Genomic DNA, 17,689 nt, shown 5'->3' on the forward strand with positions numbered 1-17,689 from the left:
AAAATGTAACAGAAGGAAATAAAAGCCTGAAGCCGACAGCATGAGCAGTTCAACACAACAGCTTTCAATAGGAGTGACTGGTTATTCGTCTGAACATTAGCTTGTTACATCAAATTCTTTAATTATGTTTAGCATAGAAAACGCTTGTGTTGCTTAATCAATTATGAAAACCAGTGGTAATAAACTAATAAAGGTACCGTATTGGCAGGGGCTTTACATTTTTGTACACAGCCTGATTATGTTAGTGATGGAAACATTTTTTAAATTTTCATCCCCTTGTTAAGTACTATATTCTTCACTCACAGCCAACATGACTGTGTCCTTTTTAATGTTTATCATCTAACAATGTAAATAATTTAGGCAAATCTTTGTCTTAATATTTGTTGATCAGAAAAAGGTTCTCATTAAATCCCTTTTAAACTTTTACTCAGTTTCTTGCATTGCTTATTCATATGTTATATACAACATAATTATTGTTATGCTTAGCGTTGGCAAAGTCTTCAGTTTTACAACCAAGACAGCAAAGCTGGCAGCTAAAACAATTGCACAATTTTGGATCTCTTTGTCTGTTTTCTAACAAGGACAAATTGGCTGGCAGCATTTGTTAATAATGGTCCTGTCTGAACAATAGCCCTCACTCTCACCTACATTAACCTCTGCAGTTGGTTTTAAATTGCTAATCCAACCCATTGGTCAGGCTCTGACAAAGAGAACAACAAAAAAGAAGAAGAAAAAAAAAATCACTTTTCATGAAGAATTTAGAGATGTCTGGCGAGGTTAAAATCCTAATTACCCGTCATGGCCAGAAGTAACCCTTTTAAAACGACACTACCTAATTAGTGACGACGAATGTCTGCAGAGTTAATTAACCAGAATGCTTCTTATGAGCGCAATATCAAATGTCTAAGAAATTAACAGATTGCCGGTTCAACAATTGTATGTAATTGATTTGTTCCCCTTTTCAGGTTATGAACTCGTCCCTTTTCCCTATCCATTTAGCTACCCATCTAGGAAGAATTTAAATGGAAACTCTTAGTGTCCGCTTCTGTGAGCGCTGCGGGCTGAATCATAGGCAGCGGTCCTTACAGCCACCATCAGAATCATTGCAGTACTGATTGCGGTGGAAGGTTTCTCAGTTAATGAGGTGGCGCTTTGCCACTTTGCAGCACCTCGTAAACGCAGACCATTTTGCAATTAGACGAGAACGCAATAGTAAGTGAGTTATCATAGATGCGACTGTGACATATAAAGAAAACACAAAAGGCAAAGAAGCACAGACTTTCCTGAAAAAACATCTATATGTCAACCACAGAGATATTTCAAAACAAGACGTAGCAAATATCAACTGAAGCATGTGGTTGAAGCTTGTCATTTATCAATCTCACAGAAAATAAAACAAAAACATCAAAGATTATATCAAAAGACTTCATGGACAAATCAATAAAAGTCCATCACATTTACTGTGCCCTTGTCTTTTAAGTTAAGAGGTCACGCCCGGGGCATTCAAGAACCCGGAGAAATTTGACATCTGCCTAGTAAAGAGCTGGGGATAAAAAAAGAGCAGGGATACAGGCGAGAGCAGCAGAGCATGGCTCCAGGATTTAGATCAGCAAGATTTGCATCATCGGCAGGTCTTTAGGCAGGGTAGGGCTAATCTCTTGCAGACAGGCTTAAGAGAGGAAAAAAACCTCACTGTTGCGTCTCTACAGATATGGATTACATCAATTAGCATAATTAATAAGAGAAGGGTGTAAACTTACTGAAGGTTGTTAGGTGAGATAGATGGTTTCTGTATAAACATTTTACAGGATGTAGAGGTGTCAAATTTTGGCTGTCTACATTTATAACAGCTAAACCTGAAAAGCATACTGTGACATGAAAACATAATCTACAGAGCACTGATTCCTGAAGTGTGGATTGTGAATTTACTTGGGGGGCCTTGATTAACCAGCGTTGGGTCTTGAGATTCACTACAGAAATAGAACTAAAAAATAAACATCACATGTTAAAATGCTTAGCGACAACAGAATACTAAATAAAAAATGTCCCCTTTTTTTAGTGCAGCCTGGAACACTGCATTTACGCCCGTGGTTCTGGCTCATTTTCAAATAGAGAAACTGCCTGCTTTGTAATTCTTGTAGAAGTATCTTGCAACTGGTGTCTTACATCTTCGTGACCTCTATTCATGTTCTTGGGCCAGTGAACCAGTGGGCTGGTCTGTATGTATATTTGAATTCACCCGTTTTTATGGTGGAAGATTAGAATTGAGATTTGCAGAGAAAGGAGGTGTCAATGGTGTTTGAACTTCTCTGTACCTCAATTTCACCCACTGAACTATCGTTATTCATCTATGACAATGAACTCAGTTTTGCATTGTATGAGCTCTTTAAATGATTTTTGCAGAACAGTTTGTACACTTAGTTTGGGTCATGTGTCGACTCTGGTACGGTGTGATGGCTTAGAATCTAAAGGTTTGGGAACCTTTGCTCTAAAGCAGGGTTGTAAACCTCCAATCCTTGAGGTGTCTCCCGTAAATTCGTGATCGTTCCCTGGTCCAACTCATCCGAAGGATTTAGCCTAATTACCTCCTCCAAGTGCAGCCAAGCTCTACAAAGTCCTGCTAAAAACCTGATTAAATGATTAGAGTAAATATAGTATATACGCATACTGCATAGCAATATGCATCTATTTTTTTTTTTTGCAACTTATACGTGTCTAAAAGATGCAGGTTGCCAAGGACTGGAGTTTGACACCTGTGCTTTAGAAATTCTCTCAGATGAGGCAAAATACTGATGATAAGATTCCCTTTACATCAGGCATAGCTGGAACATCACTTAGCAGTGGTAGCAGAGTAAAGGTGTCAGGCTATTTTGCTGCTTAACTAGGATCCCATTTATACTACCCTTGAAAAACCGTGCCGAGACCAGTCCGAGCTCAGTAACTGAGATAACTTACAGTGTGTAAATGGAAAGCAAACTGAACTGAACCGAGTTAGACACAACCGAACCGAGCTAACTGCAGACCAGTTCCAGAGGTGGGTTCGGCTCGGTTTTTCCCTGGCTTGGTTCTCTGATAACAAGAGCTCATGAGCAGAACGCGTCATCTCCGTCTGGCTGCTCATCCAGATTCACACTCCATTCCAGTAGTTGGCGGTAATAACCCTCCGGAAGTAGCTTGCTAACAAACACAAAACATAAGAAGAAGGACAACTATAAACAACTATAAACATCCACGAAAGATTGCTGTCTTTGCCTGACCTTCCTTAAACACCGAAGTACATCAATAATAATCAAGCATAACTTTCGGAATGTGATGGGCGCCACCATTTTGATTTGCTTGATTCCCTCCTTCTTAGTCGTCTTCTTCTTGTGTTTTATGGGGGTTGGCAAACAACTTTTGGTGCATTACCGCCACCAACTGCTTGATTTCCTCTTTCAATACTGGCTAGAGTTGTCAAAAGTATCGAAACTCAAAAAAGTATTGATATTGAAATGTTGTATCTGGATACAATACTCGTTTTTAAAAGTATCGATACAGTGCCGTCACCAGTGGCACCTAAGCAGTCATTCATCTAAAGTGCAGAATAGAGGACAATGCACTTTCTGAACACTGTGTGATTGAATAATTCTGTGCTCTTTTCAGTTTCAGACTTATTTGAGAATTATTTTTGTTTCTTAACTGGTTTGGCTAGTGTCATCGTTATGTGTGCAAAGCATAGCCAAGGAAGGAACACTTAATTTGAATTTTATAAGTTTTTTTATCAAGCTTGCTTAATATTATGCACAGCATACAACCTTTATTGTGTTTATTTATTGTATTTTATTTATTAATGAAAATATTTCTGTAGACTTTTGGAGTCTTTGTTTTTATCCTTGTGGTATCGAAAATGGTATCGAGTATCGAATATTTTCCTTAGTATCGGTATCGAGTTGAAAAGTTTAGTATCGTGACAACCTTAATACTGGCAGTAATGCCGCAGATTGTCACTAGGAGGCGAGGAGACCAGCAACCGAGATAGCGTGATGTGTAAACGGTCGTCAGAACCAAGCTCGGCCTGGTTAACTGATCCGAGCTCGGACTGGTCTCAGCATGGATCGGTTTTTCAAGGGTAGGGCTGGGTATTGTTAAAAAAATTTCGGTTCCGGTACCAATACCGATACCTTCACTTCGATACCGGTTCCTGAACGATACTTTTTTCGATACCAGTTTTATAATATCAATTCGAAAAAAAAGAAAATTACACAACATAAAATAGTACAAATCTTGAGTTTTATTTTAAGCTCTGTTTTTCCATTTACATTTTTCCTCTTACATAAAAAAATAAATAATTCAGTGTCTAATATTCACTGTTACATTGTGAGGACCTTTTTACTTAGCAGTTTTCCTTTAGAAAAATTACCATGTCTGACAAACAAGCCCGTTGAATGGGATCCTATTGACAGCGCACCGCTGGTATGGGGGGGGTCTGAGCGGCTCCGACAGAAATATTGAAGGCAGGATGAACTGACTGCACTGATTACGTTTTCAGGTGGATTTTCCCACTTAAAAACATAATAAAACTACTTTATTCCCACTGATCACAGCAAATATAGCTGCAAGGCAAATAAAGGATAGAGTAGCTCCGCCCAACGCGCGTCTGACCCACTTTGCGACCGCGCAGCCAGAGCAGCAAAGCTTCTTCAGCAGCGCGTCAGAAGCTGGTACAAGCAGCAAAAATGAAGCAGCAGACGAGATTTTGCTGCTCTTGCTGCGTCCAGTTTGAAAGCAGCATGATTCACTCCGCTCTGGCTTTGCTCTGCCCACGGGCTGCTGAGAGGAGGATGGTCGCGCTGGCTGCGGTCCGCTCTTCTTGCAGTCAAACACAGAGCGACTTTCTGCTCTTAAATTATTTCCGTGCACGATGTATTGCATTGTGCACTATTAGCATCAGTCTTAATAAAGTGAAGCCGCACTTTTGACCTGGGGGGCATTTTAAAGGGGTTCCGCGACGCTGCAACCAGTTCACAAAAGATACACATGAACCCTGGCTGTAGGCGTGACCACCTGTGTATTTTTCCTGGATGACGCAATCACCTTAAGTGTTCCAGCCAATCACCGAAACTTGGTACCGAAAGACGAGGCATGTTTCGATACTCTGTAGAACCGAAGCATTTCGGTCGGTACCATAAAAGTACCGAAGTTCGGTACCCAGCCCTATTCAAGGGTAGTGTAAATGGGGTATAGATTGGTTGCAAAACCTTTCTATGAAACAGCATAAGCCTCTGGCCATGGACCCCCTTTGTAAACTAACATTGCTACAATATAACCATTCATCTTCTATACCTGCTAGACGATCGGGATCTCAGGGGAGCTGTCAACAATCTACATCAACTCTGGGCAGATGGCACGGTGCAACCTGGACAGGTCAGCAGCCCATCAAAGGTCAAAACAGGGACACAAAGGACAAACAACCATTTAAAAAACACACCCTCTTAAAACTTTTGTTTACTTTTATCCCTCCTCAATAATTTTTATTTCATATGATATCCACTAGCACACTTTCAACACTATTTCATTCCTACTGAATAAAAAAACTTTCAACATACTGTTGATAAGAACATATTAAAAGAAATCAACCTTCTCTTGAGTGTGTGTGCAGTGGGAGGGTTGGGCTTAATGTCTGTTAGTGCCATACACATATTATTGACTATGTGCTCTACGATTTTTTTTTTTATAGATTTGAAATGTAAAAACCCAGACTCTCAAAAGTAGGTTTTGGCATTTTAATACTTTGTCAGGCACAGTGGTTCCTCTGCCTAACTATGTTTTTTTTTTGTAAAACAGGGAAAGAAGCGCTGGTAGTTCACATTTAAATCACCTAGGTCCTGCCACTAGGAATATTGCTACAAAGTATATTTATCAAAAATGATTAAACAATAGATTATATTTTAAGATATGAATAAAAGATTAATTAGACTATGCTTTGGGCTTTTTTTGCATATTTTTCCTTATTTTTCGTCCAATACTCTGAAAATAATAACTTAAAAAATACCACTGAAAAATTTGCTCTGAACCAGAAAATCTTGAAAAAGAAAGTGTGACCATCAATTTTCATCCTGGAAAGTCCATAATTGAGTGGCTAAAGAATACATCATTAAGCTTTTAAAGTGCCCTATAGAAAGTCTGGTCTTTAATCTGATGTACATTAAGGGTGTGCAAAATAATCGTCAGACGATGCATCGCGATTCTAATTTGTGTGATCTACTGCATCGATTCTTGAAGGCAAGAATCGATTATAAAAAAAAAAAAAAAAAAATGAACAAATAAAATACATTAATGGTTGGCGCACATCAGCCAAACCAAGTGGAATACAACTTCCAGTCCAGCAGATGTCGATGCGGATGTGTTGACGCCCGCTGCTTTGTGTCACAAGCATTTCCGGCCGTGGGATACTGAGACGAGTCATATGAAATAAAACATGGAGGACACTAAAAAAATTTGCCACGCGGCTCCATCACATTTTTAAGTCAGATGCTTGGTTGCATTTTGGCTTTAAAAACAAAGAAGGTAAAAACGAAATTGATATGATGCACGTCATTCGCAAAAGGGGAAGTATACATTTGAATGTTTTCATTTCATTGGTTTAAAGGACCACTGAGGCCACGTAAACGGCACTGATTATACTTATTTTGTTATTTTAAGTTTGATGAATCCTAAGGTCTTTTTGTCAGTGTGTCCACGCCAGTAATAGTAATATTTCTGTCCAGTATTTGTTTTCATGGCAACACCTCCAAAAGTCATTTCAATAAATACAGCTATGTATGAATTCAGTTGCTTTCAGTTATGTATCAATCAGACATGGGCAATGTGGAGTCAACAAGTCATCTCCATGTCATGTATTTGTTCTACCCAGCCACTGAAGCAGGTGAGTCCAATCTTCACCGTGAATTAACCTGTGCAGATTGGACTCACCTGGTTAATTGGCTGGGTAGATTAAATACATGACATGGAGATGACTTGTTGACTCCACATTGCCCATGTCTGGTATCAATTGAAGACACTATCCAGATCACACCCAGCCAGTCAGCCACTGGTAAGGGCTGTATCTTTTTCTTACAGTGTTCAGTGAAAATATCGCAATATTTCAAGTATCGTGATGCATCGTGATAGAATCGCATCGTGGCATGTGAATCGTGATTCGAATCGAATCATGACTTCTTTCCCAATACCCAACCCTAATGTAGATGTTGTGGCATGACTTTAGATAGGCCATGTTTTCTTCAAAACAGTAAAGTGGGGCAGACTTAAAAACAAAAAAATGTATATTCCTTTATTCTCCCACAATAAGGAAATTAACTCTGCATTTAACCCATCCCCTTGGGTAGCAGTGGGCTGCCATTGTGTGGTGCCTGGGGAGCAGTGTGGGGCTAAGGGTCTTGCTCAGGGATCCAGAGTGGCAGTCTGTGGGAGTGGGGCCTAACTCAGAAGCTCTGGATTCCAAGCACAATTCCCTAACCACTAGGCCATCCCTCCGCTAAAAAAATAGCCCTGAATGTTGGAACTGTAAATCATATACCAGTCTTATGTTTACATTTCATCACTGCTGCTTACCTTTTATCACCACTGCACTTTACAAATGGAAATGTCTTGAGAGCTGTACTGAACGAAGTTTATTTTTTGTATACACCCTGGGTGTAAAAAATGACAATGAAGTCAGTCTAAGTGTAAAATGGGACAAAATTTCTCCAGTGATCTAAAAGATTGATTGTCATAAAAAAAAACACCCTGCTTGAGGGTGGGGTGCAGGGGTTAAGGGAGCAACCCATTTGCAGAGACCTTAGTCCTTAACGCAGCCGTCACAGGTTGGAGTCCTGGCCTGCTGGCCTTTTCTGCATGTCCTCTTGTCTCTCTTATCCAATTTATTGTCTGCTTGTTTTTGAAAAATACAAAATAAAGGCCAATAGAGCTTTAAAAAAAACATCTGAAAAATGGTTCTCATTTTTACTCAAGTTGCCTTAGACATCAAAATTTGTTTCATAATCTGATGTAATCAACTGTAGTATGGTAACTTTATTCACTGCATTTAATTTTCAAATGCACAACTAGCAAAGCTTATTATTTTAATAATGTTTGTCATGGTTGTACCTGACTGGCTCATTCATGCAAAGTCATCAGAGTTGTCTAGGGCCTATCATTAATAGGTGGGAGGCGGGGTCCACTCTGGAAAGGTCACCACTCCATCTCAGCAGCCACACAGAGACACCCAAGACAAACAACCATGCACACATTTAGTTCTAAGGACAAATAAAAGAGCCTGCGATGTGGCATATTTATCAGACTGTGGAACACAAGAAAGAATTGTGCTATATTGCTGCAAGGCAACAGAGCCAACGACCATAGTGCTGCTCTTTAGTTTAAATCAGGCTTCTTCCAATATAAATACCTTGGTGTTTACCTGGACAACAAATTCAAGTAAAGAGCCAAATGTGAAGCCATCTACAAGAAGGGACAGAGCAAACCGCCTGACAGGAAGCTTAGGTCCTTTGGCGTTTACAACTGGATGCTGCATATCTTCTATAAGTCTATTGCGGAGAATGTGATCTCTTCTGCCATCATCTGCTGGGGTAACAGCATTAGAGCTAATGACTTAAAAAAGCTACTAAAGCTAATTAAGAAGGCCGGCTCTGTTCCAGGAACTTCTACAGAATCTCTGATTATTTCACAGGGAATAATTTTTCATAAAGTGAAGAAGATTATGGACAACATTGAGGATCCTCTTCAGAACAACATAGTGTCTTCAGTAAGAGGCTTCTCCAGATCTGGTGCAAGACTGACAGCTATCCTTCCTGCCTACAGGTTTCAACACCTACAAAAAAAGAAAAGAAAAAAAACCTAATAGTTACAAGCAAATTTAATCTCGCTTAGGGATTAAAAAAGCATTTAAATCAACCAAAACCTTGAACTGTGAATAAAAGCAGTAGATGGTCTAACACCAGGCTTTTAAATCAGTAAGTGGTTAAACACTTATTTTAAGTCATGTTAAATGACTTCTTAGCGAAACATTAGAAACCAAAATCAGAGTAGAAGTTATGCAGATAGTACAGCTATATTTACTGACTGCATTTCTCACTTCAGAGGCTGGTAACGGTTCCTAATGACTGCAGCCGTTCTAAATTATTGAAAGAGCCAAAATACCACATGAGCTACAGAAACGGCTATTAACCTTGGAGGGTGATATTCAAATCCAGTAAGAGCTAACTAGAGCCTCCAGTGTCCCTTGCAGGGAGGAAATGTAAATGTGTTGGAGCTAAAACAGATGGGAAAACCGGCCTCCGTTTGAAGTTCCAGCAGAAGAAGCCGTTGCAAGCAGAGGGCTCTCCTCCCCCTGTATAAAATATTCAGGACAATGTCTCCTGAGCTACCTCTCTTCCCAGTACACCTCCTTCAGACCATTCTGGACTTCAACACAGCTGAATTGTTAGCAGATATGAACACCTTATATAACATAAAACTTAAGGAAATATTTACAAACTCACTGCTGTGCAGGGAAGGTTGGAAAAACAACTAAAAGTTTATCTGACTGAGCACTGGAAAAAAATCAGGAGGTTTGATTTATGAGTTGGAGAAAGACAACAACATCTCACCACACGTTTAAGGGTACTCTGCAGCCTAACTGTTCAGGCATTGCTCTTTACAAATCATCACAAATTGAATTTCTCAGTTGAGTTGACATACTGTCAGAGCTGATTTGATTCTATTGTGGTGATACCTGGCTGCCAATCATTTGAGGCTCTGATACTGTGCTGCGGGCCAAAGAGAATTCCTCAGCATTACTGTTATCACCTTCCCCGAGAGAGAGCTAAAAAAGGGAAAAGAGAGAAACAGGGAAAGAGACGGAGACAAAAGAACTTCTATTCTTTTCAGGAGACAAGCTGTTACAAAAAGGTGGTAAAAGCGAGATTAAAAGTTTTGCGAGAGTTACTTTTCAGCAGTGTCTTGCTGCAAAATAATGTGTTTTTAAATGTCAGGTATTCCAAACTCATCCTGAATTTGGTGATAAGCATTGGCATATATTACTCCATCCATTTTTCACCGCATTTCCAGCAGTCAATGACGGGCAGAAAACACCTCGCACATCTCGCCAGGACAACAGTGACATACATGGACAATCATGGATCGACATACTAAAGTACAACAGCATATTAGAAACAGCATACTGTAGAAAGCCAATAAATGTTTCAGGTTTAGGGTCAGTGAGGAAAACAAGAGGATTTATTTTTGCTAAATTCCAGAACAATGACAAGAGGTGTTTGGAGAGGTCATTATTATAGGTTATTATTAAATTATTAGTGTCTAAAACACATTTTATGTATGTAAATAGAAAGAACTTTCTTTAAATTTTCTTGACTTGTCAAATGTTTCTGACATTTGACAAGTCATTAAAGGGCAGATATATACTTCTGTAACTTCCATTAAAGGGCAGATATATACTTCTGTAACTGCACACATCAAATTTCGTTTTGGTCTGGGCGTGAAGGAGTTTTGCTTGTATGCTTTCGCACCGTCGGTCTAGAATTTCTAGGGACGCACAGCAGTTTCAAAGGGGAGCCTTGCGCTTTAGTGGGAATACTAAGTCACGTGAACTTCGGCAGATGGTCACGAGAACTTAATCGGCGCCGGTGTGAGTGTTTATCTTCCGAAACAACAATGGCGCGTCTGCAAGATATCACGGTCACGGAGATGGATCTCGAGTTACTAGACATCGAAGATGAACAGGTTCTGTTAATGGAGTTGGCAAAAAGACAAAGGAGGACGCATAGGCTGTCCACTGTAGTGTTTACTCGGTTTTTAAAAATGGCTTGCCCCGCCACTGAATCGAGAAGGACGAGAACAAAGACAGCCGGAAAGGCATACCAAGGACCATTCACAGCTGCTTTCTGTCGGACAAACTCGACGGTTTGCGACCGCAAACGCCTAGTCAGGATTTTTTTGAGGTACGCGACCACGCCCTCCGCGCAGAGGTTCTGCACCAGTCGTCGCGCACCTCAAAAAATGTCCTGACTACGCATAGGACGGTCGCAAAACCGCGACCGACAGAGACAGGGACAAATTTGACAGTTGCAGAGGCTATGCTCCAGAAACATAAATTAGCCTTTACCTTTCAGGATTTTGGTGAAAATTTTACCCATCCCCCTCAAACAGAAAGGATGTAACTGCATCAGATTTATAGGCCACCTTGCTCACACAAACCTTTTCAGTTCTGAATTAGCTTTTTGTTTGCCCGCCTTATAATTTAGAGGTATGCTTGGGGTCACAAGTAACCCAAAAAACAACCAAAAAAAAAAAAAACAACATAAGTATTGCACTCAATTGTATGTCAAATGCACTTCAAACCTTTTTTTCCTGGGCTGTTCTCACAAACTCTGCATTGCTCTTCAGATTCAAAAAGTATAAGCAAATTAAGAAGATGAAAAGAAAACACAGATTCAGAAGTTCTTTGGGGAAGTATTGATGACTGAACAACAGTCTATAGTAAAATAAGGCTACAACATCAAAAGGATCCAGCAAGCACACTCATATCCCATCATGAAGCTGGTCATCTCTGAGAGGAGCCTTCAGCAGCGCCTCTGTCTACACAGCAGTCCATGGAGAACTTAATCATCTTACAAATACAGTTTGGCGACACACGTGAGTAGCAACTGATAGAGCTCATTTCCTACATGCCAGCTGAAGTCTTGCTCCCCTATCAGTTCTGTTGAAAACAAAGGCTTTGAAATAATAATGGGAATTGCTGAGGCTGAGTTGAAATTTCAATCCATATTAAACTACCCACATCACAGGAAAAATGGTAAGATGAAGAGCTAGAAAACCATTACTCACAGAGCGCTCACTTTGAATAGTTGTAATAATGTAAAAGTATTTTATTCTGTCAGATTGACTTAAACCAATGCTCACACACACACACACACACACACACACACACACACACACATATATAAAGGTCTGATACAATCGGATTATTCAATTATTGAAATGATGCTCAGCTAATTTAGTCATCGATTAATCGTTAACTTGAGCATAGAGATTCTTACAAATGCCTTTAGCTGACAGAGTGACCCAGTTAGAGCAGCAATTTTAATGATTGTAAAAAAATATATGAACATTTTGCATTTAAGATAAAAACAGATTGTTTTCATCCTTCGATATGCCCTATCCGGCCTTCTCAAGTGGAAAAGTTTTAGTTTCACCTGGTTTAATTTCGTAAATACTCTTCTTTAAGAAACCTTTGGCTATCCAATATATAACCGATTTGCAAAATAATAGCAGTTGCAGCCCTAAAAAAAAAAAAAATATATATATACAAACACACAGTGGGGCAAAAAAGTATTTAGTCAGCCACCAATAGTGCAAGTTCTCCCACTCAAAAAGATGAGAGAGGCCGGTAATTTTCATCATAGATATACCTAACCCTAACCCAACTATGAGAGACAAAATGAGAAAAAAAAATCCAGAAAATCACATTGTCTGATTTTTAAAGGATTTTTTTGCAAAATATAGTGGAAAATAAGTATTTGGTCAATAACAAAAGTTCATCTAAATACTTTGTTATATACCCTTTGTTGGCAATGACAGAGATCAAACGTTTTCTGTAAGTCTTCACAAGGTTTTCCCCACTGTGTGTGTATATATATATATATATATATATATATATATATATATATATTTATTATTTTTTTATATTTATATGGATTATATGGAGGAGAAAAAAAAATGACATAAGCTGCCGGTGTGGGTCTTTAGGCAGGACCCTTTGCACTACTGCCTATCGGAGGATGGGTAGCTCAAGTGGTAAGTCACCCGACTTGCACACGGTAGGCCCAGGTTCATGAAGAGATGTCCTGGTGGGTCCTTAGGCAAGACCCTTCCCACTAATGCCTACCTCATACAATGATGAGAGACAATATAATGAATGACATGCCGGCTCGGACGTTGCCTAGCCAAACAAGGCCTGCCTCAGGTGTTGGGGAACCAGAGCATCTTGATGTCAAAGAGGCTACTGGAGCAACATGAAGGAAACGGCTATATTACAATGTTACTATGGTTACAGCAGATCCCTGGAAATACATCAGACATCTCGGCCCAGAAGAGTGCAGTTCTAGGAACAGCAAAGATACCCAGACCTCTGGTAGAGGACCTTAGCTTTTTTTTTTTTTTCCTATGGCATTGAAAGCATCAAGCAGTAGGGGTGGTCTGAAATGTTTTGTTGAGAAGATGGAGAAGCTAAAGCTGTAAGCGCAGACTGAAAAGAGATGACAAAGCTGGACTCCCATTAGTAAATTTTTTTTTTCCTTCAACAGATTGAAAAATCAACATTATCAATTTTAAACAAATTTCTTCTTCCCATAACACCATAGTTAAATGAAAGGTAGGGAAATCAGGAACATGTCATGTATTTGATGGGAGAAATTTGAGGTAATAATATCGCCAGTCCCACTAGCTGAGCTTGTAGGAACTAAGAAGTGCTACACGGTTATTTTAATAATGCAACAGACCCAATGCAAGTTGCACTTATAAGTCAGCAGCAAAGGCAGCATGAGAGCTGAATCAACACCTAAGTGTAAGGGATATCCTGGAACGGTGAAAGCGACCTCACCACAACAACCTCATTCTCATTGGTCTGATTCAGCAACATCAACATGCTGTTTGTGGAAACAAACCTTGGGACAGCCCTGTGTGCTCTGTTTGGCAAATACGAAGGAGCAAAGATAGCGAAGAAGGACATGACAGAGGTCAACCTGGAACCACTACACCGTGTCATTTTTTTCTAAAAGGACTATTTGATCTAGAACTATTTTGTCTGCACACAAATTAAATGGCAAATTAAAAGTAATATTTTGAGTGTTAAACTACATGTAAATTGTTAAACATCTCATGCTTCTTGGAGGGATAGATTTGAGCAAAGCTAAGCTGCACTGTTAGGAGGATTTCTGCACAAGCAAACAGGCTACTGTTTATCTTTTGGTCACATAGAAGTTGGTCCACTACACACAAGGCTTAAAGAAGTATGGTTCGGTTTGGTTTCAAACAAACATGTTTGTCAATTTTATGGTGTACTTTGGGCCTAAAATAATTATTCATGCATGTCACTCACCTATATAAAATTCCCTATGCAGACAGTGTGAGAAGTGTGAAATTAAAAGGTATCTGCCTCTTTCCTGTTCTGGTGCCCTTTCTGTCAGTGCTCTCACACCGATTTCCTGCTGCTCATGTCTGAGCTCCAGAATGCAGTCTTACCTTACCTTTGTTTTCTAGGAGAACCTAAATCCAGGCACAGCGACGCCAAGGGCTTTGTTTGGCTTTCAAAAGTAAAAAAGAACTGCATGTTGCTCCGTAGAATCCCTGTCCGCTATGATTTCTGGGAAACTATTTCTAGCCCTTCCCCGGCAAGTCAGCATCGGAAAGCCTTGAGTCATACCCCCTACCCCTCGTTATGTCCACTACCCCTACATGCAAAGAGGAATTGGACATCACTCCCCTCAGAAGAATGCGCAAATTTTAGGGGTAGGACTGAAAAGTAGGGCTGGGGGTTTATTCCCTAAAAAACAGGGAAGAAAGGGAGGAGAGGATGAGGAAAAAATATAGACAAATAACTTCTGTTATCTCAAAGAAGAGATCAGAACAATATGACGGACGGAAGGAAGGACGGACGGATGGACGGAAGGGTCATCTAGTAAGGAGTTTTTTATGTGCTTAATGTGTTTTTAATGTGATGCAAGGAAAAAGTACAGCAGTGACAGTTTTATGGAGCGGTCATGAAGTTGCTTTGTTGCAAACCTCCAGCCTGTGTCTGTGCACTCTCGGCGAGCTTGCTGAAAAGGTGGAAGGAACCAACTCTCTCACCCTTAACAGAAATACAAATTCTGTAATATTTAGAGGTACAAATAATGTCAGCTGTAGCCTAGTTTGAGAGTTTACCTGCAGATGAATTAGAAAGAACTGATGAAGAAAAAAATACGTTATGTTATGGTTACTGGAGGGCAATCTACGACGGAGTATTAGGGCCACACATGAAGAGAAAAAATATTTTTGCCATGACGAGATTAAACTCGACATGTCGACTTTAAAGTCGACATGTCGACATTAAACTCAACATTTTGAGAATAAAGTTGAAATGTCATGTTGAGTTTAATCTCGACGTGTCGACTTTAAACTCGCCATCTCGAGAATAAAGTTGATATATCGTGGCGACTTTAATCTCGACATTCCAAAGTTTGGAGAAAAGAGCAACCGCGCTCCACAGCTGCAGTCTGCGTTTTAAGAGTGAAGGTAGTCTTTAACGTGCTGCAACTGTATAGGATTCTGTGCATGTATCCTGTGCAGCGGTTGGCTCTCTTGAACTAATTTAAACTTTATTGTCGACACGTCGAGATTAAACTCAACATGACATTTCAACTTTATTCTCGAAATGGCGAGTTTAAAATCGACAGGGCGAGTTTAAAGTCGACACGTCGAGATTAAACTCAACATGACATTTCAACTTTATTCTCGAAATGTTGAGTTTAATGTCGACGTGTCGACTTTAAAGTCGACATGTCGAGTTTAATCTCGTCATGGCAATTCTTTTCATGGCAATTCTCTTCATGTGTGGCCCTAATACTCCGTCGTAGCAATCAGGTCATTATCAACCAATGAAAATGGAAATTCATTCTATATAAACTACTTTGTATCTCACACAATAAAACTCACATGAAAAGCATTTGTCATATCCTTATTCAAAAAAAAAACCCTGTATGTCAGTCACCCAATCAAAGTAGGTGTCCATCGCTCTCACCCACCTGATAATTCACTGAAAACATGTGCAAATTATGCACATACTATGCACGATACCTTCCTCAGCTAATAAATATTGCACACCCATTGATAGTTATGTGATTAATAAAAACAAAAACAAAGGAGTCCTTCTATCAGGCTACTAGTTGCGAGACAACTGAGGGGAGCAACATACATAACATGTAATCTCAAGGAATAAAAAAGCGGGTACATTTAGTAGTGTTGCACCAATGCCATTTTTGGCCCCAATACGGATACCTGGCGGTGCAGTATTGGCCGATACCATACCGATACCATCTGTTTGAAAATGATGTGTGTGTTTATATATGAAGAACTGCATACTGCTTGGATGTAAAATAATTGCCATAATTTCTTTGTCAAGCTGCTGCCTACCTTTATGAAGCAGGAAAAAGACTAATACAAATTAAATCCAGTAGAACTTTTTATTGTCTACCTGGAATGGGTGACAATAATTGAATAAACCTTTGTCTCTCAACATGGTATCGGTGCCCTATTTGTTGGAACTTGCTGATAACGATACAACCATTTTACTGCTGGATCGGGGCCCTGCCCGATACTGGTATCGGTGCAACACTAACATTTAGCAAAGGTTTATTCAACATTCTTGAATTTATGAATAAAAATGATTTTGAAGGACATTTTTGCACTAATTATTTTTTGTTGAATAAGAATAATCTGTTTCCTTTTTTATGTTAATACTAAAGCAGTACATTTAGTGAATCTGACTATACCATGATACTCTCAATAATATGATGGACAAGATTATAAAAACAGATAGAAAAAGGTAAACATGGAAACTGTTTGTAGCTTAAAATTCTTATATGTATACCTTTTTAATCCCACAGAGTGTATATTAATGTAAACGGCACAACTCAGCTATTGTTTTACTTTCCAAGTTTGTTTAATGCAGGAATAATCCTGGAGTCTAATACTGTTTAATCAACCCCTGCAGTCCTGTGATAGTGAGTGCCAAGAAGAGCCTGATCTACTGAGCTTTACTACAGATGAAAAATCAATGTTTGACAGATAACCTTTGCACTGATGGCTTATCTCCAATCAGGTTGTAGTCCACTACTCTGACCTTTGTCCGAGAGGAAGCATTCAGGTAAAGAGTGATCTAACTTTAAACTTCAATCTGTCTCTGATTACGGACAGCAGAATATGTTTTCCTGAAACTTCATGCATCCTTCATGTTTCATAACTGATCCTAACATCAGTTATGAAACTTTGCAAGCACTTAAGTTGCTGACATAAACAAATAAACCAACGTAGGTTAACACTTTCCGACTGCCATGCATGTTTAAAATGTACTCCAGTGTAATGACAATGACTCTGACCTGCGGTACTTTTTGCAAAACATGTAGATTTTACGAGTCTGCAGATAAGAGAGCACATTTACTGTCTGCCACTCTGTCGAACGTCACAACCCTTCAAACTCCGGGGACCACGCACAACCTGCGGGGAACAAAGACCCGCAGCGTCAGAAAAAGAAAACCACGCGGCTACCTTCAGCTTGTCCAGGAGGACGTGTTTTGATGAAGTTGCCCTCAGTCCTCTAACTGCAGCCTGGGATGCCATGGAAGCCGCCATCTTGACACGCAATCAGAGACGGGAGTGACGTTTGGATCACGTACGCTTCAGACCGGATCCGGTGATTGGTCAACTAGAACATGGAGGCGGGGCTTCAATCAGAGTGCCACATTCACAAACCTGAGTGAAATCCTGTCACTACGGAGAGGATTATGGCCACTGGAAAAAAAAAAAAAAAAGTTAACTGATTTTTAAATATTTTTTCAGTAAAATATGAGAAAAAGTTAGAATTCTGAGATTAAAGTCAGAATTCTGAGAAAAGGGTCAG

The 17,689-nt window shown here is 39.6% G+C and overlaps 1 protein-coding gene across 1 annotated transcript in view; it reads right to left on the minus strand.

Moving 5' to 3' along the window:
• suclg2 (succinate-CoA ligase GDP-forming subunit beta) overlaps nt 1-17,472 on the minus strand; it is a 159,951-nt gene extending 142,479 nt beyond the window's left edge. The window contains exon 1 of the mRNA XM_038291821.1: nt 17,338-17,472. Within this exon, the coding sequence (XP_038147749.1) occupies nt 17,338-17,421 (84 nt within the window). The 5' untranslated portion in view covers nt 17,422-17,472. The remainder of the gene's footprint in view (nt 1-17,337) is intronic.
• Nucleotides 17,473-17,689: the final 217 nt, after the last annotated feature.

This window comes from Cyprinodon tularosa, unplaced genomic scaffold (assembly GCF_016077235.1).
Source record: "Cyprinodon tularosa strain WSP-4 unplaced genomic scaffold, ASM1607723v1 ctg300, whole genome shotgun sequence".
NCBI classification, from domain to species: Eukaryota; Metazoa; Chordata; class Actinopteri; order Cyprinodontiformes; family Cyprinodontidae; genus Cyprinodon; species Cyprinodon tularosa.